Source organism: Nerophis ophidion, linkage group LG26 (genome assembly GCF_033978795.1).
Source record: "Nerophis ophidion isolate RoL-2023_Sa linkage group LG26, RoL_Noph_v1.0, whole genome shotgun sequence".
Lineage (NCBI taxonomy): Eukaryota > Metazoa > Chordata > Actinopteri > Syngnathiformes > Syngnathidae > Nerophis > Nerophis ophidion.
In genome coordinates, this window is record NC_084636.1 from 1,655,074 (window position 1) to 1,680,073 (window position 25,000).

A 25,000-nucleotide genomic window follows, 5' to 3' on the forward strand; every position below is an offset into this window, starting at 1 on the left:
CCTAGCGGCAGCATGTAGATGCTGAAGAGTGCAGGGCCAAGGACCGAACCCTGGGGAACTCCACACGTTACCTTAACGTAGTCCGAGGTCACATTGTTATGGGAGACACACTGCATCCTATCAGTAAGATAAGAGTTAAACCAAGACAGGGCTAAGTCTGACATACCGATTCGTGTTTTGATACGTTCTAATAAAATATTATGATCGACGGTATCGAAAGCAGCGCTAAGATCGAGGAGCAGCAACATAGATGACGCATCAGAATCCATCGTTAGCAATAGATCATTAGTCATTTTTGCGAGGGCTGTCTCCGTCGAGTGATTTGCCCTGAAACCGGATTGAAAGGTTTCACATAGATTGTTAGACGCTAAGTGTTCATTTAACTGCTCCGCAACAATTTTTTCGAGGATTTTTGAAATGAAGGGAAGGTGAGACACCGGTCGGTAGTTTACCATGAGGTCAGGATCGAGGTTAGGTCTTTTAAGGAGAGGATGAATAACCGCTTTTTTGAATGCTAGGGGAACAGTGCCCGAGGAAAGTGATAAGTTTATAATATTTAGCACTGATGGACCTAATAATACAAAGAGCTCCTTGATCAGTTTCCCAGGAAGAGGGTCAAGTAAACATGTTGTTTGTTTTATTCCATTTACACGTTGTAACAATTCCTCTAATGTTATTTCCTCAAAACGAGAGAAACTATTTTGGAGGGCAGTATGCGCCGTATATACAATCGTGTCAGTGTTAATAGAACCCCGTTGTAGCTGGGACGCATTGTCTTTAATCTCCTTTCTAATGACTTCAATTTTCTTACTAAAGAATTGCATAAAGTCATCAGCTGAGTGGGTGGAGCTACTGGAAGGAGTCCCTTGTTGGGTTAGCGATGCTACCGTACTAAACAAAAATTTAGGATCGTTTTTATTACGGTGGATGAGATTTGAGTAATAATTAGCTTTAGCTAAGGTAAGCATGCGTTTATAAGTTATTAAACCATCACTAAATGCTTGATGGTGCACCTCAAGTTTAGTCGTGCGCCATTTGCGTTCCAGCTTTCTGCATAATAATTTCTGAGCTCTAGTTTCTTCTGTAAACCACGGGGTGCGCTTTTTTGGAGCCTTTTTTAACTTTAGCGGTGCTATGTTATCAATGGTTTCGCGCAGGGCGTCGTTAAAGTTGTTAGTGAGGTTATCAATAGAGCCCACATACTTTGGGAATGGTGCATATATATACATATATACATATATATATACATATATACATATATATATACATATATACATATATATATACATATATACATATATACATATATATATACATATATACATATATACATATATATATACATATATACATATATATATACATATATACATATATATATACATATATACATATATACATATATATATATACATATATACATATATATATACATATATACATATATACATATATACATATATATATATATACATATATACACATATATATATATATATATATATATATATATATATATATATATATATATATATATATATATATATATAATTTTATTTGAGTTACTTTGAATTTACAACCCCATGGCGCTATTGTGTACTTACTTTGATTGTTATTTCTCAACTGTTTGTAAATGTTTAAATTTATAAAGAAAGGTTTATAAAATTCCCACAAAAATACAATTGAAATAAAATAAAGTCACATGTCTATGTTACTACCCCGCCTTCCACCTGAATGCAGCTGACATAAGCTCCAGCACCCCCCGTGACCCAACCCCGGGACAATCGGTAGAAAATGGATGGATGGATGTCTATGTTACTGACAACTACAAACTCCGTTTCCATTTGAGTTGGGAAACTGTGTTAGATGTAAATATAAACAGAATAAAATGATTTGCAAATCCTTTTCAACCCATATTCAGTTGAATATGCTACAAAGACAACATATTTGATGTTCAAAACTCATAAACATTTTTATGTTTGCAAATAATCATTAACTTTAGAATTTGATGCCAGCAACACGTGACAAAGAAGTTGGGAAAGGTGGCAATAATTACTGATAAAGTTGAGGAATGCTCATCAAACACTTATTTGGAACATCCCACAGGTGTGCAGGCTAATTGGGAACAGGTGGGTGCCATGATTGGCTATAAAATGGGGGGGGTATTAGTGCCCAAGGCATGGGTAACTTACACATCTGTGAAGGCACCATTAATGCTGAATGGTCCATACAGGTTTTGGAGCAACATATGTTGTCATCCAAGCAACGTTATCATGGACGCCCCTGCTTATTTCAGCAAGACAATGCCAAGCCACGTGTTACAACAGCGTGGCTTCGTAAAAAAAAAAAAAAAAAAAAAAAATAAAAAAAAAGAGTCTGGGTTCTTTCTTGGCCCGCCTGCAGTCCAGACCTGTCTCCCATGGAAAATGTGTGGCGCATTACGAAGCATAAAATACGACAGCAGAGACCCCGGACTGTTGAAGGACTGAAGCTCTACATAAATCAAGAATGGGAAAGAATTCCACTTTCAAAGCTTCAACAATTAGTTTCCTCAGTTCCCAAATGTTTATTGAGTGTTGTTAAAAGAAAAGGTGATGTAAGACAGTGGTGAACATGCCCTTTCCCAACTACTTTGGCACGTGTTGCAGCCATGAAATTTTAAATTAATTATTTGCAGAAAAAAAAGTAGAGCTTATGAGTTTGAACATCAAGTATCTTGTCTTTGTAGTGCATTCAATTGAGTATGGGTTGAAAATGATTTGCAAATGATTGTATTCTGTTTTTATTTACATCTAACACAATTTCCCAACTCATATGGAAACAGGTTTTGTAGATCAATTGGCGCTGCTGACCAGTGACGTCACAGTTTCCGCCTTGCTTCAAAGTAAAAGACATCCCAGTGGTTTGAACTCGAAAGAACAACACAACTGACTCCGTTTAGTCCACATCTGGGTGCAACAATTAGACATGTAACATGTAATTGATCTTTTAGCAGAGTGACTAAAACCAAAAGTACCTTCTGTCAGCCCTCGACCTGACAGGTTGAGTTGTCCGCTGCTGCGAGCCGCCTTGAGGACGCCATACGGGACCGTTGGCTCGCTTATCGGCGCCCTGAAGCCCCGCAAAGAGTCCACCGGCTTCTTTCCTTTCAAACGAGACATTTTCCTCGACGTTTATCGTCAAAGTAGTCCTCTTATCTGGGCTCTTTAGCTCACTTCCGCCCGCCACGAGCTACTAATTAACGTCACTTCCGTATTCCTTCACAACAAAAGCCCCAGGTTTGATATACTACCGTTTTTGATTGATGGATAGAAACTTTTATTAGTAGATTGCACAGTACAGTACATATTCTGTACAATTGACCACTAAATGGTAACACCCCAATAAGTTTTCCAACTTGTTTAAGTCGGGGTCCACCTTCATCAATTCCTTAAATGTTCCTCATAAGGACCAGCAGAGGGCGCTAGTCTACATTAAAGTAAGTATAGTATTAGTAAACTCATCCCATCCATCCATTTACTACCACTTATTCCCTTGTGGGTTCGCAGGGGGCGCTGGCACCCATCTAGGAAACAATCCTGCTTTTCATATTATCTGTGAGCATTTTGGTCCATATTGGTTCAAAATACACAGAAAAATATACAGTATTAGGTAGGGTTTTTTTTAATATTGGATTTTATACTATTTGAATCCAACTTTAATTGAATTATTGCTACATGTTTTGGATTGATACGAATACCATTCTTTTATCTGCAAAATAAAAAAAATAAAAATAAAATAAATAATTGTCGTTTGGCTTTATTTTTCAAAACTGCATTTTATAATATTTTAATCCAACTTTAATTTCATTATAGTTACATGTTTTGGATTGATACGAATACATTTTTTTTTCTGCAAAATAGATAAATAAAATGAAATAAATAATTGCCGTTTGGCTTTATTTTTTAATACTGCATGTTATACTATTTGAATCCAACTTTAATTGAATTATAACTACATGTTTTGGATTGATACGAATACAAAACATGTTTTTTCTGCAAAATACATAAATAACAAAATAAAATAAATCATTGTCGTTATTGTTTAATACTGCATTTTATAATATTTGAATCCGACTTCAATTTAATTATAGCTACATGTTTTGGATTGATACAAATACCCCAAAAATATTTTTCTGCAAAAAAACTAAAATATCAAAATAAAATAAATAATTGCCATTTGGCTTTTTTTAATACTGCATTTTATAATATTTTAATCCAACTTTAATTTAATTATAGTTACATGTTTTGGATTGATAGGAATACATTTTTTTTTTGCCAAAATGAATAAAATGAAATAAATAATTGCCGTTTGGCTTTATTTTTTAATACTGCATTTTATACGATTTGAATCCAACTTTAATTGAATTATAGCTACATGTTTTGGATTGATACGAATACAAAACATGTTTTTCAAGCAAAATACATAAATAACAAAATAAAATAAATAATTGTCGTTTGGCTTTATTTTTTAACACTGCATTTTATAATATTTGAATCCAACTTTAACTGAATTATAGCTGCATGTTTTGGATTGATACAAATACCCCCCAAAAAAATTCTGCAAAAAAAAATATATATCAAAATAAAATAAATAATTGCCGTTTGCTTTTTTTAATACTGCATTTTATACTATTTGAATCACACTTTAATTTCATTGTAGCTACATGTTTTGGATTGATACAAATACCAAAAATATTTTTTGCAAAAAAACTAACTAAAATAACAAAATAAATAACTGCCGTTTGGCTTTTCCCAAGACAGTTGCATGATGATTTAGCTTAGTGATCACTGTTTACACCCGACACCCTCCTTTTCTCACCTGGCAAGTTAATTGAGTCGGCACCCTGTCACAGAAAGCAGGAGTGTGTGCTCTTACATTCCTGGGGAAACACACAAGAAACATTGAAGTCTGTGTCAGAATAATGGTAAGTTATCACAAAATTTGCTGTTGCCGGCGAGCAGACAAAAGCTGTCTTTGATCTTACCAAGCGAAAGACTTGTAAAACTCCACTGTGTACGATGGGAAGCGACATGAAGGTGTCGTTTTCTTTGATGTATTGTGATCCACAGGAAGATCTTGTCTTGACCCAACATCTACAAAGTGGAGAGGAAGCGGGACCTGATGCAAGCTCCAGGCATCTTTTCTTTGAACTGATTTGTGACTGAGGGAAACAGCTATTTATGACCCCCTCTCCCCTTAGAAACAGCTGTTGCCATGTAATCAGGGAGGCGTGTAATCCTTTCGTCAGAGCGTGGTGGAAGACTGTATCAGAGTACAGCCCAGACGTTTCTCCTCATTGAGCTAAATTGAATCCTGTCTCTGTTTAATTCCTTGCTTCTTGTCTGTTTAATAGATGTCATCGGTGTTTGAACCTGATAGTCTGCTTTTGTATTCTCTTCTTGTACTCTACTATTGATGACGGAGAAGGAAAGTGCATGGCAAGTTTGCAGTAGAATTGTATATTAAACGCCCAGTCATCAACATCGTCCTGTTACCTGGCCTTGGTGGAAGTTGAAACCGAAAGTTAATTTGTTGTGTGTGTTTTATGCACGCGCACACACGTACAGTATCACACACACACACACACACACACACGTTTTTTCACTCTGCCATTCCACAAAGAGATAATTGACATCTTCTACAGCTCCACAGTCGTCAACCTCCATGTTACATTTACATTTCCTGAAATCCTTTGAAGGGTAAATTCCATGACCTATCCACCAATCCCCAATTGGGTAAAAAAATATTATTGCCCGGCTACACGTGGACTATTGCCCTGCATCAGACACATTTCTGCGCACGGGAAATAAAATGCATAAATGCACAATAAAATGTTTTAATGTCCTGCACATTGATCGGATTTCGTATTTAATGAATACAATTATTAATTTTAACAACATTGAACAGCGGATTTTTTTTAAAATTAAGACTTCACCATCCATCTTCTTTTTGCTTATCCCAGGAGGGGTCGCGGGGGCAGCAGCCTAAGCAGGGAGGCCCAGATTTCCCTCTCCCCAGGTACCTGGTCCAGCTCCTCCCTGCTGCTAGGAGCATTCTGACCACATGTCCCAACCACCTCATTGGGCTCTAATGGTGTCCTTAGCTTTTCACTCAGTCCTGTTACCCAACAGCTCTAAAAAAAACACACACATTTGAATGCAAAAGTATGACATAAAAGTCACATGGTCCACAGGAAGTTGCGTCATTCATTGATGTTTCTGTATATTTACAGACGCCGCACAGTCCTGTGACCCAAATTATTTTCGATGTTTATTTCAAAATAAATGTATTAATTTCATCCCTGTAAAGTGCTCTGTGTCAACATGCTATTAGCATAAATGTCCATGCCGATAAATGAGAGCGGGTGAAGGATTCTCATGGCCTCATCGCTTTGGGCAGGTCTCTAATGAGAGGAAGAGGGGTGGGGGTTAACCATTTTAGCAAGGCGGTCTGCTGAAAATGATGGAAAGCGCCACTCCACAGAGCAGAGTTGGAGTCGCTGCAAAACACATTTTAAGACATTGAACAGTCTTCTGCCGTCTGCCGGGCTCCTGTTTGTCACGTTTCGTGTGCCAGGTAAACCGCGGCGAACGGGGGCCATAAGGATCCTGCTAACAACTCACTCCTCTTACTTAATAAATGAGTCCTTTTTGCAACAGGAACCCTGACATGCTTCCTGACACATTCTAAAAAGTTCTAAAAGTGTGTTGTCAGATTTAGAGTTGAGAAGTTGAAAAAAAACACGGATAAAGACCAAAGGACAGCGCTTGTGATATAGCTTGTTATGCTTTATTTTTGCATAGGGAATCATACTTGTCAGCAATGACCGGATGAGAGTGTATACATGTTTAAATGGCACACCAGGCAACAACAGGAAGCCATGACATCACTTCCTGTTCTTACACATCATGCAAATAAAGGTGGATTATTGACTTTAGCTCATTGAAAAACAAAAACAAAAAAGCTGCAGCCCTTTTCACCCTTGGGAACTTTTTTCCATTTTGTCAGCGTCCCATGTCGGCATGCACACTTGGCGGCTTTTTCGCCGCTTTAGCAGTGAAAAGGACCGCGGCTTCATGCGACAAACCGCGCTTTGATCGTGTTGGGACGTGAGCATGCGGTCTGAAAAGAAAGAAATGGATGGCATCAAAAGTGTCTTTGATGCCGCCGGACTGAAAACAGAAAACAAAAGCAAAAACATTCAAGTTGGAAAGATAATGGGGAAGAAGAGTTACATTTTTTTGTTGGAAAATGCGACCAAATCCCAGAAAAACAGAGGAAAAAAAAAAACATTGCACGCTAACTGGCTAATAGCATGGAAACGGCCGGAGTTAAGTTGGTCGTCACCGATTCAAAAAATAACTTTGCACAGATTTATAAGAGTATTGTAACCGTGGACCGCTGCACTGCTGGCTGCAACCAGCGGGGGCGCTCTTTCTTGCATGTTGGCCATGGAAGAAGAAGACGCCATTGTTCATTTTCCTCCTTCATCCATGGAAGTTTGGTGAAAACTCTCTGATTTGTTAGAATGTTTGGCCAGCACTTTCCCACCGGACTGTGATGTCATCTCATTTGCATAAAGGTGCATTCTTACAAATAACAGGAAAAGCTAAGCAAATGTGTTAAATGCTAGAAAATGACCTGGATCGCGTCTTTTTATAAACAAACAAGTCTTAGCTATTAAATATCCACAGCAATTAGTGCTCCTCAAGAAGAATCAAGTCAGGCTCCAAAAGAACTTTAGTGATATTAGTCGCCAGTTATTTCATTTGATCTTTTTTCCAACAAGAGAATCCAAAGCAGGGGTGTCCAAACTTTTTAACAATAAAGCATTCAGTAGACATTTTCTTATTTTGTAGTTTCAAAACTAGTACAACATATTGGGGCTCCGCAACGTCTTGGAGACTGATAAAGGTCCCAGGGACCCAAAAGGGTCTCGGTCATTAAAGTGCCAAAACATTTTTTATACATGTTTAAATATCTATAGAACAACTTAAGATTTATCCATAGACATCATTTTGAAAAAATGTTTTATGTTTTATGCCCTTTTTGTCAACAAAAACCCTTCTTTTTTATGGGGGGAAAATATTCAAAGTGGAATATTTGTTGTGAAGTCATTGGAGTCTTAAGTAGGTCAGGAATTCATAACATTGCTTTTGGCTAATTTTTGTATTTTTTAAATATTTTTCATTTTCAAAAAAAAATACAATATTTATTGTAACCATTAGGGCTCCACTCCATTTTGGAGACTGTAAAAGGTCTCAGGGACCCCAAAGGGTCTCTGTTATTAAAGTGCTAAAAGCAAGTGTAACAATAATTTTTTTTAAACGTTAAATCATCCATAGATCAACTTCAGATCTATCCGGTGACAAAGATTAAAGAATATAAGTGTTTTATGCCCTTGTTAACGAAAGTGCTTTTTTATGGGGGAAAAAAAGTTTAAAGTGGAATATTTGACGTGAAGTCATTGGAGTCTTAAATAGGTCAATAATGCTTGACATTGCTTTCGGTTCTTTTTTTTTTTTGGTAGATATTTTTAATTTAAAAAAAAAATACAATACATATTGTAAATATCGAGCTCCTCTCAATTTTGGAGACCGTTAAAGGTCTCAGGGACCCAAAAGGGTCTCAGTCATTAAAGTCTTAAAAACAAGTCATATAATTTTTTTAAATTCTGTAGCTTAACTTCATGACTATCGGTAGACTAACAGTTTTTATTTAAAAACAAAAACAAAAAACCTTCATGCCCTTTTTGTCAACAAAAACCCTGCTTTTTTTGGTCAGAAAAATATTCAAAGTGGAACATTTGATGTGAAGTCATTGGAGTCTTAAAAAGGTCAGTAATTCATAACAACATTGATTTTGATTCATTATTTTTAGTAGATATTTTTCATTTTCAAAACAAATACAATATTTATTGTAACCATTAGGACTCCACTCCATTTTGGAGACTGCTAAAGGTCCCAGGGACCCAAAAGGGTGTCCGTCATTAAAGTGCTAAAAACAAGTCTTATAATATATTTTTTTAAACATTTAAATATCTATAAATGGATGAAATGTTAATTACTATTGTTAAATAAAACCCGTGCCTTGTTTTTAATGAATAGTTAGGCCTACTATGCTACTGCATGATGGTGGTAGTGTGAGAGCCGAGTGTTTTCTTGCTGTGAGAACTTTGACAGCCACTGCTCCTGATCTATCCGTCAATTCTCATCTTTTATGCCTTTTTTGTCGGAGAAAACGTTATTTTATTTATAAGAAAAACTGAAAATACTTCAAAGTGATGTGAAGTAATTGGATAAGTCAATAATTCATAAGCTTTGGGTTATTAGTCTCAACATTGCAATATTTCTGTTTGCTCTCTTATTCCACTTCTCATATTTTTATGTATGTATTGACAGAGATAGATATCTACATATATCCATATTTAAGAGTTATTTCTTTCTATAGTCATATTTGAAATAGCTAGTGTTTTTCCATTTGTACTCCTTCTATTTTATAATCTCATGTCCATGGTACACTGCAAGTTAACTTTGGCTTTAGAAATGTGAGGAGTAGCAATACTCCCTTCTTATCTCATCCTGTTCCCAGCTAAGGAGGACAATAGACATGTGTATTCGTTCCGGAGGGTGGGGGCGAGGGACATATTGAAAAAGACAACACGTCCGTAAGGTTTTCAGATCAACCAGGTGATGCGATTTGAATGTGTTGTTTTTAGGTTGGTCTCTCCAAAGCTTTGGAATAAATTGCAAAATACTTATTCTGATCTGGGTGATCATTTAAACTCAGTTTATGTGTCATCAAAAGAACTTGGGATTGACCAGCAACATAAATTCCCTTGGAGGAACATCTGGTCCAAACGCAACAGTATTTATGTATGTATGTATTTTTGGACACCCCCGATCTAAAAGGTTGTGATTGCTCACTCAGTGGCATCGCCGCCCTGCTCTGTCTTCTTATTCTCTGGCAGACCAGCGTGTTTTCCATGCTATTGCACTTGTTTTCTTAGTAAAATGCATGTAATAGCAGGGGAAGTGCAAAAACCAAATACTTGCTATGTAGTAACAGGATACAATTGTCATGAAGGTGTTGGTTCAACCTACGTCAGGTTGGCACTCGTCTGTTTTGAAATCCCTCCACTTCCACTTGGGGAAGTGCACACCTTTAAGTAGCCCGTCAACAGCGACCTGGTCAAGCTTCCAAACAAGCTGTGGTCCTTGTTAGAATAATGATATACAACTTATCACACAACTCTTATGCTTCAAGGCCGTTGCTCTAGTTATTATCTATTGTGCTCAAGCTGTACTTTTTCTTCTGGTGAAAAGGCACACAACTTGTTATCTTCCACTGCAATGTGAGGAGTGGCCTCGCCGCAAATGTTTTCTGTCTTTCAGCTTGCTAACAGCCAAGGACGAACCAGCACCTCAAGGAAAATAAGGCATATCAACAGCAGGCAGAGACAAAGCGCAATCAGAAGGCCCCCAGCACATTTTGTTCTGAATAATCATGTATTGTGCGTACTGAGCTGCTCGCATAATGTGTGACCCCCCCCTTTAGAAGCAGCCTCAGCGATGTAACTAGGGAACTCCTGCGCCGAATAAATAGACCTCAGAGCGTGGGGTGAGACTGCAACTGAGTGTGCAGCTCCATGCTTTCTCCTCATGAGCAAAATTGAACTCTGTCCCTGCCTGACTCCTTGCTTCTTGTTGTGTTTAATAGATAGTTGGGTGCTTGAACCTGACAGTCCTGCGGTTTGTTGAGGGCTATAGAAGCGGCAAATAGCGGACATGAGAACAAAGAAAACGTTACATCAGGAACAATCATCACCGGATCATTAATGTCAGCTTTGGTTTAGGGGACAAAAAGCCCTTTAAGGGAAGCAAAGTCCATTTTCAATGGACAATCATAATGTTATATATTCATTTCTTCTTGGAAGTGGCTTTGGTCTGGTACTGTGCTGTCTTCATTCAAGCTGTCCCTTTTCTTCTCTGCAGTGCATCAAGTTTATCCTCCTGCCAGGAGTTGGCTTTCAAGTGGACGTACCACCGTGGCCCGTCTTCATCCCCACCACTCTACGGCTCGGCCACGAGTCCAACTAGTAAAGTCTGTCCTGCCCTTTTAGACACCTTCCATTCCACCACCATCATGGTGCTGGAGTAGAGCTGGATGGCCAATCAGAGCAAAGGCTGACGTTGAACGTGAGCTAAGATTAGCCGAAAGTTTTCTCCACCCCGTCGCATGCCTGAAGACTACGTCACTTCCTGTCTCGAAATATTTACCACGGAGTTTCTGGTGGCTTTTGAAAAATGAATCAGTAGTCAAGTCCTTCCTAACGACCCCGACCCACCATCAAACAATTCAGGAAGATCGGAGCACGTGGAAGGAAGTTACGACTGTTATCATTTTCCACCACAAGGTGGCGATGTTGGTGCCGATATCAACGACTGGTCATGATCAGACCCCCACCAAAAAGCCTCGTATCAGTTTGGAAGGAGATCCGATCATCTAAAGTGAACATCAACCATCAAACTTACATGACAGTTTGATGGTTGATGGCGAGGGGCATTTTTGTCCGTCAGGCTCCGCCCACCTATATGTAGACCCATCCTGCGCTTTGGGGTGGGATCATCATCATTTGTACCAAGTCTCATCAAGATCTGAGTTTGTGGAGCGGTCTATCCCCTGGTGCATGTCTTTGGAGGTGGGAGGGGCCTATCCCCAGGTGCATGTCTGTGGAGGTGGGAGGGGCCTATCCCCAGATGCATTTCTGTAGAGGTGGGAGGGGCCTATCCCCAGGTGCATGTCTTTGGAGGTGGGAGGGGCCTATCCCCAGGTGCACGTCTTTGGAGGTGGGAGGAAGCCGGAGTACCCAGAAGGAACCCACGCAGTCACGGGGAGAACATGCAAACTCCACACAGAAAGATCCCGAGCTCAGGATCGAACCCAGAACCCTCGTATTGTGAGGCACATGCACTAACCCCTGTACCACCCCAATTGAGTCATTTGTTTTTTAAATATATATATACATTTAAAAAAAGGCACTAATCAAAAGGAGACATTGAAACTGCCAATATTGTGAATTGATGTCAATAAAGTAGTAAAAAAGATGGATTTCTACGTCATTTAACCGTTTGGGTTTGTGTACGTTTACAAAATAAAATACTGTACTCCTAAATAGCGTTTGTTTCGTATGTAAGAAAATATAAAAGTACGGCGTCCATGAACACAACGGGCCTAAAAGGAGTTGACAGGAAGTGAGGTAGGCTTGGACTGACCCCAGTAACACACACACACACACACTGCCCCCTGCTGTGTGGAGTCAGCATTACAACCCCTTGTCTCCTCTAGAGCAGGGGTCCCCAACCTTTTTTTGCACCGGGGACCGGTTTAATGTAGGCAATATTTTCACAGTCCGGCCTTTCACGTAGCAAATAAGTGCATGAAATATGAATACATGACAAAATTCAGCATAACGTTGAATTAGTGGGAGCCCCCTGGACTTTTCTCTTTGCAAAAAAACTCTCCATACACTTTAGTTTTGTACTCATTTTTGCTAGTAGTAGTAGTTGTTTTGGCTTTAGTATGTGATGAGTTATTGGTGATATATCACATTCAAGGACAAGAGCATGGATGTATATAATAAAGCTAGAAATAGATGTTTATTTCCATTATAAAAGTGATGTATTCATATTTTATACGTAGATACACTAATGTTAGCTTTTTTTGCTCCAATTGTGTTATTGCTAACTACTTGTGTAGTAGGACGATGTGCAATAATAGCAGCACTTTAACTTACGAGGCCAAAGGAGAAGTGTATTTTCTACCTTCAGAACGATTATTACATGCAACAATTTAGCACTTCTCCATCTGCCTTATGCACATTATCTACTATGGCCACTCTGTTCCTGATCCACCCTGATCTTAGGTATTCAACCTGCAGATGGAATCTAGCTTTTGGCTACGATTCGGCACCTTTACATTCCACATGTTTACCCATGTGCACTGTCCCGTGTAACGATGACGTCACAGGCGGGCAGACAGACTATACAGGGCGGTATAGCTCGGTTGGTAGAGCAGCCGTGCCAGCAACTTGAAGGTTGCAGGTTCGATTCCCGCTTCCGCCATCCTAGTCACTGCCGTTGTGTCCTTGGGCAAGACACTTTACCCACCTGCTCCCAGTGCCACCCACACTGCTTTAAATGTAACTTAGATATTGGGTTTCACTATGTAAAGCGCTTTGAGTCACTAGAGGAAAAAGCGCTATATAAATATAATTCACTTCACTTCACTTGAGTGGCGTTGAACGTCCCTGTCATTAAAAGTGCTAAACTTCATATAAAGCCTGACGTTTTTACATTCAATGTTTGCTTTTTTCTTCAATTGATCAAATCGATTGATTGCCTTTTAAAAGGAGTTAGTTCGATATGCAGTACGTCTGTATATATTTATTCCTATTCTGTGTTATATGTCTTTTATGTTGCGCGATTGCACCAAAAAAAAGTCTTAGTTTGTGAACTCCTTCTCAAACAATGGCAATAAAAAACTACCGTATTTCCTTGAATTGCCGCCGGGTGTATAGTATGCGCTTGCCTAAAATTTCCGCCGGGTCAAACTCGTTTCGCCAAATAATTAGCATATGCCTAGAATTTCCACCGGGTCAAACTCGTCACGTCACGAGTGACACTTCACCTGTCATCATTTTCAAAATGGAAGACGCTGATTTCAATCATTTGAAATCGCATATAGGGAAGAAGATTAATAGCTATTCAGTAGGATTTAAGGTCCAAACTATTGAATATGCTAAAAAGAACAGTAAGCAGCTATGTTTTATTTATATACCGTAGCTGCGTTTGTCAAATATGAGTCATTAAATGACTCCTGCCTCCTGGTGGTAGAGGGCGCTAGTGATCCTTCTTGCGACTACTCGGCTGCAGAAGAAGTGACAACAAGAGCTAGGAATGTATATGACGCGGGGGGTGCACGACGGACCTTTTAGGATGTAACACCACTACTCTTATGCTGGCTATGTAAACAACCGGGCTGAAATAAAGCATGTTCCAGTCCTAAATACCGAGTGTATTATTTATACAATAACACTTCCTGGTGGCAGCGGTGGGATAAAGAGATCACCCACGGAGCAGAACGGGAGGGGGAGTTGTCCGAGGATAATTCTGTCGTCGCCCGCACCACACGTGAGGAGCCGTGCTAACTGATAGCAGCGGTCTGCACGTCGGGAGCAACCCAAACGAGAGCGCGCTATGGCTACACCCTTTCAATCGAAGCAGGAAGTAATAAAGGAAGATCTCCATCGAGACAGAGGGACTTTTAAAACTGAAGAAAGATAAGGAAGACTTCTATAAACAAGTTATCAATGCTTTTGATCAGAAGGAGCTGCGCATGGACTTCATTTATAAGTAAAGGTAAGACCATAATAAGTTTCTTTTTATTAAATGTGCTTTTCATGATGGTATCCTTACATCACACTCAAATTTTTTAGCGCAGTCCTAAATTTACCGCATACCTTTGGTAAAACGCCGTAGAGAGAAGAGGTTTTAAATTAATTAGCGCCCCGGCGGCAATTCAAGGAAATATGGTATACTGATTCTGATCTTTTGGGATGCTAACATGTCAAAATATAATAGGAATAATTTAAATAAATCAAATAAAAAGAAAATGCGGGCGATTATAAATGATTTCATGTCTCTGTGCGGCCCCGGCCCGGTGTTTGGGGACCCCTGCTTTCGAGGACATAAACGTTACTTCAGCTTCGGCTTTAGCTCTCTTATCTCTGCGCCAAGTCTTGCAGTACCACTGGAAACCACAGGGGGCAGTGTTCAGGACGGACTTCTGACTCTAATACGATTTTGTACTCGTTATATTTGGATTGAATCTGGATTGGGGGGGGCGGTGATGATTCAATTGTCTAAAAACGCACACATCTTTTTTTTTTAAGTAAGATGCTGCCAACTTAAAGTGAGTACCTGCTAGCTAGTTAGCATCAAGCAATCGCACATGCAGCTTTTTTTTTTTGTTTTTTTTCTCGAAGCGGTACCATGAAAAGCTTCTTTACGTTCCCACAATGCACTCCTCCTCTTGCTGAGCGGAAGGCAAGGCACATACTGTGGTGGAGGACAAATCGTGCAAAAATACAAGTCTTAACAACACAGCCGTCCTTGCTGAAGTTAGAAAAAAAATGTTTAAAAAAGTCTTAGCTCCGCCTTTTTCCATCTCGTAGCTCCGCCTTCCAAGTCAGACTTGGAGGGGCGGGTCACAGAGGAAACATCCACGACTCCTGAGAGACGTCCTCGCTTGACCTCGGGCCGTCGCTTTAAATGCTGTCATGCATGGCGCTGGAGAAGTGGGCGTGGCCTGCACTTCATGCGTGGGCGTTGAAGAAGTGGGCGTGGCCCGGTGTCTTTTGCGTTACAAAAAACGAAAGTTTTCCAGAGCAACTTGAGGCTTCCAGCCATGTGATGATTGTCAGTCCAAAGCAAAAACTTCCTCTCTCTCTCAGGAGGAAAGTAACACTTTCCTCTCCTCGCTTTCTTCCCAAAAAAAAAAAAAAAAAAAGTGCAAAGAAACTTTTAATGAAGAGCTCTTACCTCATTAGAAGTCATTACAGGGTGAAGCAAGGCTTATTTGCATATATAATAAGCAGCACCTGCGGGGGGCGGGGTTAAAGGCTTGACGTCCATCCTGGTGAAGCTCCGCCTCTCACGCCCACCGAGCACAGGATCCATGTTGAGAGCCGTTTGGAGTCAATGTGGCTCGCTGCTGGTGCGTCTTATGTAGTGTGTCACTGTGCACGAGTGTGTCACTGTGCACGAGTGTGTCACTGTGCACGAGTGTGTCACTGTGCACGAGTGTGTCACTGTGCACGAGTCAGTTGCCCAGGTACCAAGACTGAAAGAAAGACGCACAACATTACTACACACCTCGCTAGATGCGTCTGACGCGGCACAACATTACTACATACCTCGCTAGATGCGTCTGACGCGGCACAACATTACTACATACCTCGCTACATGCGTCTGACGCGGCACAACATTACTACATACCTCGCTAGATGCGTCTGACGCGGCACAACATTACTACACACCTCGCTAGATGCGTCTGACGCGGCACAACATTACTACATACCTCGCTACATGCGTCTGACGCGGCACAACATTACTACATACCTCGCTAGATGCTTCTGACGCGGCACAACATTACTACATACCTCGCTAGATGCTTCTGACGCGGCACAACATTACTACATACCTCGCTAGATGCTTCTGACGCGGCACAACATTACTACATACCTCGCTAGATGCGTCTGACGCGGCACAACATTACTACACACCTCGCTAGATGCGTCTGACGCGGCACAACATTACTACATACCTCGCTAGATGCTTCTGACGCGGCACAACATTACTACATACCTCGCTACATGCGTCTGACGCGGCACAACATTACTACATACCTCGCTAGATGCTTCTGACGCGGCACAACATTACTACACACCTCGCTAGATGCGTCTGACGCGGCACAACATTACTACATACCTCGCTACATGCGTCTGACGCGGCACAACATTACTACATACCTCGCTAGATGCGTCTGACGCGGCACAACATTACTACATACCTCGCTAGATGCGTCTGATGCTTCTCAAACTGTGGCACGCGCACCACCGGTGGTACGTGGGCGCCAAAGTCTTGCAATTTGTACTCTATACATTTTTCACATAATGAAGTGCACCAGATTATAAGGCGCACTGTCGATGAACGGGTCTATTTTCATACATAAGGCGCACCGAATTATTAAGCGCATTGTCGATGAACGAGTCCATTTTTATACAGAAAGGATTTTTTATACATAAGGCGCACTGTCGATGAACGGGTCTATTTTCATACATAACACGCACCGGATTATAAAGTGCATTGCCAATGAACGAGTCCATTTTCATACATAAAGGATTTGTTATACATGAGGCGCACTGCCGATGAATTAGTTAATTTTCACAAATAAAGGATTTTTCATACATAAGGCGCACTGTCGATGACCGGGTCTATTTTCATACATAAGGCGCACTGGATTATAAAGCGCATTGTCGATAAACGAGTCGATTTTCATACATTAAGGATTTTTTATACATAAGGCGCACTGTCAATGAATGAGGTTAATTTTCACAAATAAAGGATTTTTTATACATAAGGCGCACTGCAGATGAACGGGTCTCGTTTTCATACATAAGGCGCACCGAACTATAAAGCGCATTGTCGATGAACGAGTCCATTTTCACACAAAGGATTTTTTATACATAAGAGGCACCGGATTATAAAGCGCAATGTCGATGAACGGGTCTATTTTCATACATAAAGCGCACTGGATTATAAAGCGCATTGTCGATAAACGAGTCCATTTTCATACATAAAGGATTTTTTATACATAACGCGCACTGTCAATGAATGAGGTTAATTTTCACAAATTAAGGATTTTTTATACATAAGGCGCACTGCAGATGAACGGGTCTATTTTCATACATAAGGCGCACTGGATTATAAAGCGCATTGCCGATGAACGAGTCCATTTTCATACATAAAGGATTTTTTATACATAACGCGCACTGTCAATGAATGAGGTTCATTTTCACAAATAAAGGATTTTTTATACATAAGGCGCACTGTCGATGAACGGGTCTATTTTCATACATAAAGCGCACTGGATTATAAAGTGCATTGTCGATAAACGAGTCCATTTTCATACATAAAGGATTTTTTATACATAACGCGCACTGTCAATGAATGAGGTTAATTTTCACAAATTAAGGATTTTTTATACATAAGGCGCACTGCAGATGAACGGGTCTATTTTCATACATAAGGCGCACTGGATTATAAAGCGCATTGCCGATGAACGAGTCCATTTTCATACATAAAGGATTTTTTATACATAACGCGCACTGTCAATGAATGAGGTTCATTTTCACAAATAAAGGATTTTTTATACATAAGGCGCACTGTCGATGAACGGGTCTATTTTCATACATAAAGCGCACTGGATTATAAAGTGCATTGTCGATAAACGAGTCCATTTTCATACATAAAGGATTTTTTATACATAACGCGCACTGTCAATGAATGAGGTTCATTTTCACATATAAAGGATTTTTATACATAAGGCGCACTGTCGACGAACGGGTCTATTTTCATACATAAGGCGCACTGGATTATAAAGCGCATTGTCGATGAACGAGTCCATTTTCATACATAAAGGATTTGTTATACATAAGGCGCACTGCCGATGAATGAGTTCATTTTCACAAAAATGATTTTTTATACATAAGGCGCACTGTCGATGAACGGGTCTATTTTCATACATAACACGCACCGGATTATAAAGTGCATTGCAGATGAACGAGTCCATTTTCATACATAAAGGATTTGTTATACATAAGGCGCACTGCCGATGAATGAGTTCATTTTCACAAATGAAGGATTTTTTATACATAAGGCGCACTGTCGATGAACGGGTCTATTTTCATACATAACACGCACCGGATTATAAAGTGCATTGCCAATGAACGAGTCCATTTTCACACATAAAGGATGTTTTATACATGAGTCGCACTGCCGATGAACAGGTGTATTTTCATACATAAGGCGCACTGGATTATAAAGCGCATTGTTGATGAACGAGTTCATTTTCACACATAAAGGATTTGTTATACAAAAGGCGCACTGTCGATGAAGGGTCTATTTGCATACATAAGGTGCATCGGATTACAAGGCACGCTACCGATAAACGGGTCTATTTTCATATATAAGGCGCACCAGTTTGTGAAACGCACGATCAATGAACGGGTCTATTTTCACACATATGGCGCATCAGAGTATAAAGTGTACTGCTAATGAACGGGTCCAATTTCATACATAAGGCGCACCGGATCACAAGGCACGCCACCGATGAACGGGTCTATTTTCATATATAAGGCGCACCAGTTTATGAAACGCACGATCAATGAACGGGTCTATTTTCACACGTATGGCGCATTAGCGTATAAAGCGTACTGCTAATTAACGGGTCCAATTTCATACATAAGGTGCACCGGATTACAAGGCACACTACCGATGAACGGGTCTATTTTCATATATAAGGTACACCGGACTAAAAGGTACACTACCAATGAACAGGTCTATTTTCATACATAAGGCGCACCGGACTACAAGGTACACTACCAATGAACAGGTCTATTTTTATACATAAGGCACACCAGTTTATAAAATGCACTATTGATGAACGGGTCTATTTTCACACATAAGCCGCATCAGAGCATAAAGCCTACTGCCAAAGAATGGGTCCATTTTCATACATAAGGCGCACCATCTTATAAAATCCACTGCAGATGAACGGGTCTACTTTCATACATAAGGCGCACCAGATTTTTAAGGCACATTTAAGGGGTCATGTGATTTTTTTTTTTCCTACACTTGAAACATGTCCTTGTGGTCTACACAACATGTAATGCTGGTTCTTTGCTCAAAATGTTCATTTTAAAGTCTCTTCAGGAAGCACAGTTTGGCGGGCGGTCCAATGTACGTGCCTCCACTTCGACAGCGTCTTTTCCCGCCATCTTTGGTTGTAGTTTTTAGCGCTTCCATATGGAATCCACTGACGGATATAAGTTGGAACTAAACGCTCGTTTGTATTAGAAAAGGCAAGAGTGGAGGATGCATGTGCATGTACGAGCCAGTCTGCCCCACAACAAGAGGATAGCAAAAAATTAGTTTATTGACTCTGGCGTGGACTACAATGGCGACCGCGCGCAAGGCACTTTGGGTACATTTACACAATACATGTGTAATCTGCTGATGGATTATTTTTTAAGAAGTATCAAAGAAGGGACGATTATTTTATAAATATCTCCGCAACACTTCCAAAATTTGATTAAAATTTTTCGGGACTTATGCAGATCCCAAATACACAATAGCAGGAACCAATAGGTAGGGAAAGTTTACTTTGCATAATAGGTTTGAAACAAAACGCCAGATAATATGTCTCTTAGTAGGTGTCACTTAGGGGTCCTTATACACACCTCATAATAAAAGCGTATGTAAAGCACAGTCCGTCTGACTAAGGTAGCTGTAATGCGCTGACAATCCATCAAGCGGTGCGGCTTCGTATCTTACCTAAGTCGATTTTTTAGCGCCCCGTGTAATGTTCTGCATTCTCAATGAAACATCCAAGGTTTTTGGTCTTGCTTGCGTCATTTATTGAACGGGCATCAACTTGCAGTCCACACATATCTCTTATGTGTGACTGCCATTTACTGGTCACGTTTTGTACACCGTGTGCAACATCAAATTGGTTTGAGTTTTTTTTTTTTTTTTTTTCTATTTATTGTTTTAATTGATTTTACCCTTTAAAATGTGTTTTTAATCATAAATATTTATTTTATTTTTATATTGGTTTTATTTTTATTCAGTCATTGGTGTAGCTAAGGATATTTGAATATTGTTTTTAATATTGTTGTGCAGCACTTTGGAAACATTTATGTTGTTTAACTGTGCTATACAAAAAAAAGTAGATTGGATTGGATTGGATAAATACATAAAGCACACTATCGATTTCTGAGAAAATGGAAGGATTTTAAGTGTGCCTTAAAATCTGACCAATACGGTATCTTTGTGCATTGTATTGTTGCAAAGTATTCATTATGCTCTTTTAATAAAACCTCTGCCTTGTTTTTAATGAATACTTAAGCCTGCCACGCTACTGTACTTTGATGTAGTTGTAGTTGGAGAGTCAAGTGTCTTCTGGGTGAAAACCAAGTTTGACATGTACTGTATATGTTCCTGAGAAGCAGCAGTCGGCAGAGAGGAGGTTGTCAGGAGGCCATGACACAAAGTGCTCCACATGGAGAGATAAGTCAAGAATAAGTCCTCATGACTAAACTCAAACTCCACTTGAAAGGCTGAAATGCGACTACAATGATTCGCGCACACGCTCGGCTGCGGCGTGTGTTTACCGTGCGCTTTTGCTGGCTCGGCGTTTTTCGCCGAGAAGTTTCTAGATGACTTTAACTGCAATGCAGCAAGCTGCACACTGACCTACATCAACAGCTCCATGATGCACGCTGGTCTACACTGTACATCAACTACCTGCACACTGACCTACATCAACTACCTGCACACTGACCTACATCAACTACCTGCCCACTGACCTACATCAACTACCTGCACACTGACCTACATCAACTACCTGCACACTGACCTACATCAACTACCTGCCCACTGACCTACATCAACTACCTGCACACTGACCTACATCAACTACCTGCACACTGACCTACATCAACTACCTGCCCACTGACCTACATCAACTACCTGCACACTGACCTACATCAACTACCTGCACACTGACCTACATCAACTACCTGCCCACTGACCTACATCAACTACCTGCACACTGACCTACATCAACTACCTGCACACTGACCTACATCAACTACCTGCCCACTGACCTACATCAACTACCTGCACACTGACCTACATCAACTACCTGCACACTGACCTACATCAACTACCTGCACACTGACCTACATCAACTACCTGCCCACTGACCTACATCAACTACCTGCCCACTGACCTACATCAACTACCTGCACACTGACCTACATCAACTACCTACACACTGACCTACATCAACTACCTGCACACTGACCTACATCAACTACCTGCACACTGACCTACATCAACTACCTGCACACTGACCTACATCAACTACCTGCACACTGACCTACATCAACTACCTGCACACTGACCTACATCAACTACCTGCACACTGACCTACATCAACTACCTGCACACTGACCTACATCAACTACCTGCACACTGACCTACATCAACTACCTGCCCACTGACCTACATCAACTACCTGCACACTGACCTACATCAACTACCTGCACACTGACCTACATCAACTACCTGCACACTGACCTACATCAACTACCTGCACACTGACCTACATCAACTACCTGCACACTGACCTACATCAACTACCTGCACACTGACCTACATCAACTACCTGCACACTGACCTACATCAACTACCTGCCCACTGACCTACATCAACTACCTGCCCACTGACCTACATCAACTACCTGCCCACTGACCTATATCAACTACCTGCACACTGACCTACATCAACTACCTGCACACTGACCTACATCAACTACCTGCACACTGACCTACATCAACTACCTGCACACTGACCTACATCAACTACCTGCACACTGACCTATATCAACTACCTGCACACTGACCTACAAACCCCGTTTCCATATGTGTTGGGAAATTGTGTTAGATGTAAATATAAACAGAATACAATGATTTGCAAATCCTTTTCAAGCCATATTCAGTTGAATATGCTACAAAGACAATATAATTGATGTTCAAACTCATAAACTTTATTTCTTTTTTGCAAATAATAATTAACTTAGAGTTTCATGGCTGCAACACGTGCCAAAGTAGTTGGGAAAGGGCATGTTCACCACTGTGTTACATCACCTTTTCTTTTAACAACACTCAATAAATGTTTGGGAACTGAGGAAACTAATTGTTGAAGCTTTGGAAGTGGAATTATTTCCCATTCTTGTTTTATGTAGAGCTTCAGTCCTTCAACACTCCGGGGTCTCCGCTGTCCTATTTTACGCTTCATAATGCGCCACACATTTTCCATGGGAGACAGGTCCTTTGAGCATTAATGGTGCCTTCACAGATGTGTAAGTTACCCATGCCTTGGGCACTAATGCACCCCCATACCATCACACATGCTGGCTTTTAAACGTTGCGTCGATAACAGTCTGGATGGTTCGCTTCCCCTTTGGTGCGGATGACACCATGTCGACTATTTCCAAAAACAATTTGAAATGTGGACTCGTCAGACCACTGAACACTTTTCCACTTTGCATCAGTCCATCTTAGATGATCTCGGGCCCAGAGAAGCCGGCGGCGTTTCAGGATGTTGTTGATAAATGACTTTCGCTTTGCATAATAAACTTTAACTTGCACTTACAGATGTAGCGACAAACTGTATTTAGTGACAGTGGTTTTCCGAAGTGTTCCTGAGCACATGTGGTGATATCCTTTAGAGATTGATGTCGGTTTTTGACACAGTGATCCTTTAGAGATTGATGTCGGTTTTTGACACAGTGCCGTCTGAGGGATGGAAGGTCACGGTCATTCAATGTTGGTTTCCGGCCATGCCGCTTACGTGGAGTGATTTCTCCAGATTCTCTGAACCTTTTGATGATATTATGGAGCGTAGATGTTGAAATCCCTAAATTTCTTGCAATTGCACTTTGAGAAAGGTTGTTCTTAAACTGTTTGACTATTTGCTCACGCAGTTGTGGACAAAGGGGTGTACCTCGCCCCATCCTTTCTTGTGAAAGACTGAGCATTTTTTGGGAAGCTGTTTTTATAGCCAATCATGGCACCCACCTGTTCCCAATTAGCCTGCACACCTGTGGGATGTTCCAAATAAGTGTTTGATGAGCATTCCTCAACTTTATCAGTATTTATTGCCACCTTTCCCAACTTCTTTGTTATGTGTTGCTGACATCAAATTCTAAAGTTAATGATTATTTGTAAAAAAAAAATGTTTATGACTGTGAACATCAAATTGGTTTGATGGTCTTTGTAGCATATTCAACTGAATATGGCTTGAAAATTATTTGCAAATCATTGTATTCTGTTTATATTTACATCTAACACAATTTCCCAACTCATATGGAAACGGGGTTTGTACATCAACAGCTCCATGATGCACGCTGGTCTACACTGAACAGTGCTACCTGCACACTTGCTCACATGCCTATAAGGGAGCGGCACCAACCTGAGCTTGGTAGAGTCCACTGGGGTCTCGAGGCGCTACCCCGACAAAGGAGGAACGGCTGGAGGGGGGCGTGCCGGGGGCCGAGTACGCTGGGTGATGACATCAATGTTTACAGTTGTTATGTTACACAGGACAAACACAACAACAACAACACGTTATTGTTGATCCGACATGAGCGCAGTGTGTTGCAATATTACTAACTACATTCTAGGGCTGGACAATCACAAAAACAGTGAAGCTGTCAGGTTGTGTAAATGGTAAATAAAAAGAGAATACAACTAATTTCTTTTCAAATTATATTCAATTGAATAGACTGCAAAGACAAGATATTTCATGTTCGCTGATTTTTTTTTTATATACATACATATATATACACAAACATATATACATACATACATGTATGTGTATATATATATATATACACATACATACATGCACATATATATATATATATATATATATACATACATATATATATATATATATACATACATACATATATGTATATATACATACATACCTATATGTGTATGTTTATATATGTATACATACATACATACATACATGTGTACACATACATATATATCTATACATACATACACATATATGTATATATATACATATGTGTATGTATATATATATATATATATTTATATATATATATATATATATACACACACACATATATACATACATATGTATACACATATATATGTTTGTATATATATGTATATATACATGTGTATTTGTATATACACATATAAGCATATATACATACATATATATACACTTATATATACATGTATGTATATATATACATATATATATATACATATATATGTATATATACATACATACATGCATACATATACAGTGGGGCAAAAAAGTATTTAGTCAGCCAGCGATTGTGCAAGTTCTCCTACTTCAAATGATGACAGAGGTCTGTAATTTTCATCATAGGTACACTTCAACTGTGAGGGACAGAATGTGAAAAAAAATCCAGGAATTCACATTGTAGGAATTTTAAAGAATTTGTTTGAAAATGATGGTGGAAAATAAGTATTTGGTCAACCATT

At 39.9% G+C, this 25,000-nt stretch overlaps 2 protein-coding genes across 6 annotated transcripts in view; both read right to left on the bottom strand.

Moving 5' to 3' along the window:
* The window catches only part of lrrc40 (leucine rich repeat containing 40), a 29,347-nt gene extending 26,101 nt beyond the window's left edge, over positions 1-3,246 (bottom strand). For all 4 annotated transcript variants that reach the window (XM_061888924.1, XM_061888925.1, XM_061888926.1 and 1 more), the window contains exon 1: positions 3,017-3,246. In XM_061888924.1, the coding sequence (XP_061744908.1) occupies positions 3,017-3,161 (145 nt within the window). In that variant the 5' untranslated portion in view covers positions 3,162-3,246. The remainder of the gene's footprint in view (positions 1-3,016) is intronic.
* A 3,563-nt stretch (positions 3,247-6,809) lies between these two features.
* nfic (nuclear factor I/C) overlaps positions 6,810-25,000 on the bottom strand; it is a 50,571-nt gene continuing 32,380 nt past the window's right edge. For both annotated transcript variants that reach the window (XM_061888133.1, XM_061888132.1), the window contains 2 exons: positions 23,925-24,013; positions 6,810-15,945 (listed from right to left, as the gene is read on the bottom strand). In XM_061888133.1, the coding sequence (XP_061744117.1) occupies positions 15,925-15,945; positions 23,925-24,013 (110 nt within the window). In that variant the 3' untranslated portion in view covers positions 6,810-15,924. The remainder of the gene's footprint in view (positions 15,946-23,924; positions 24,014-25,000) is intronic.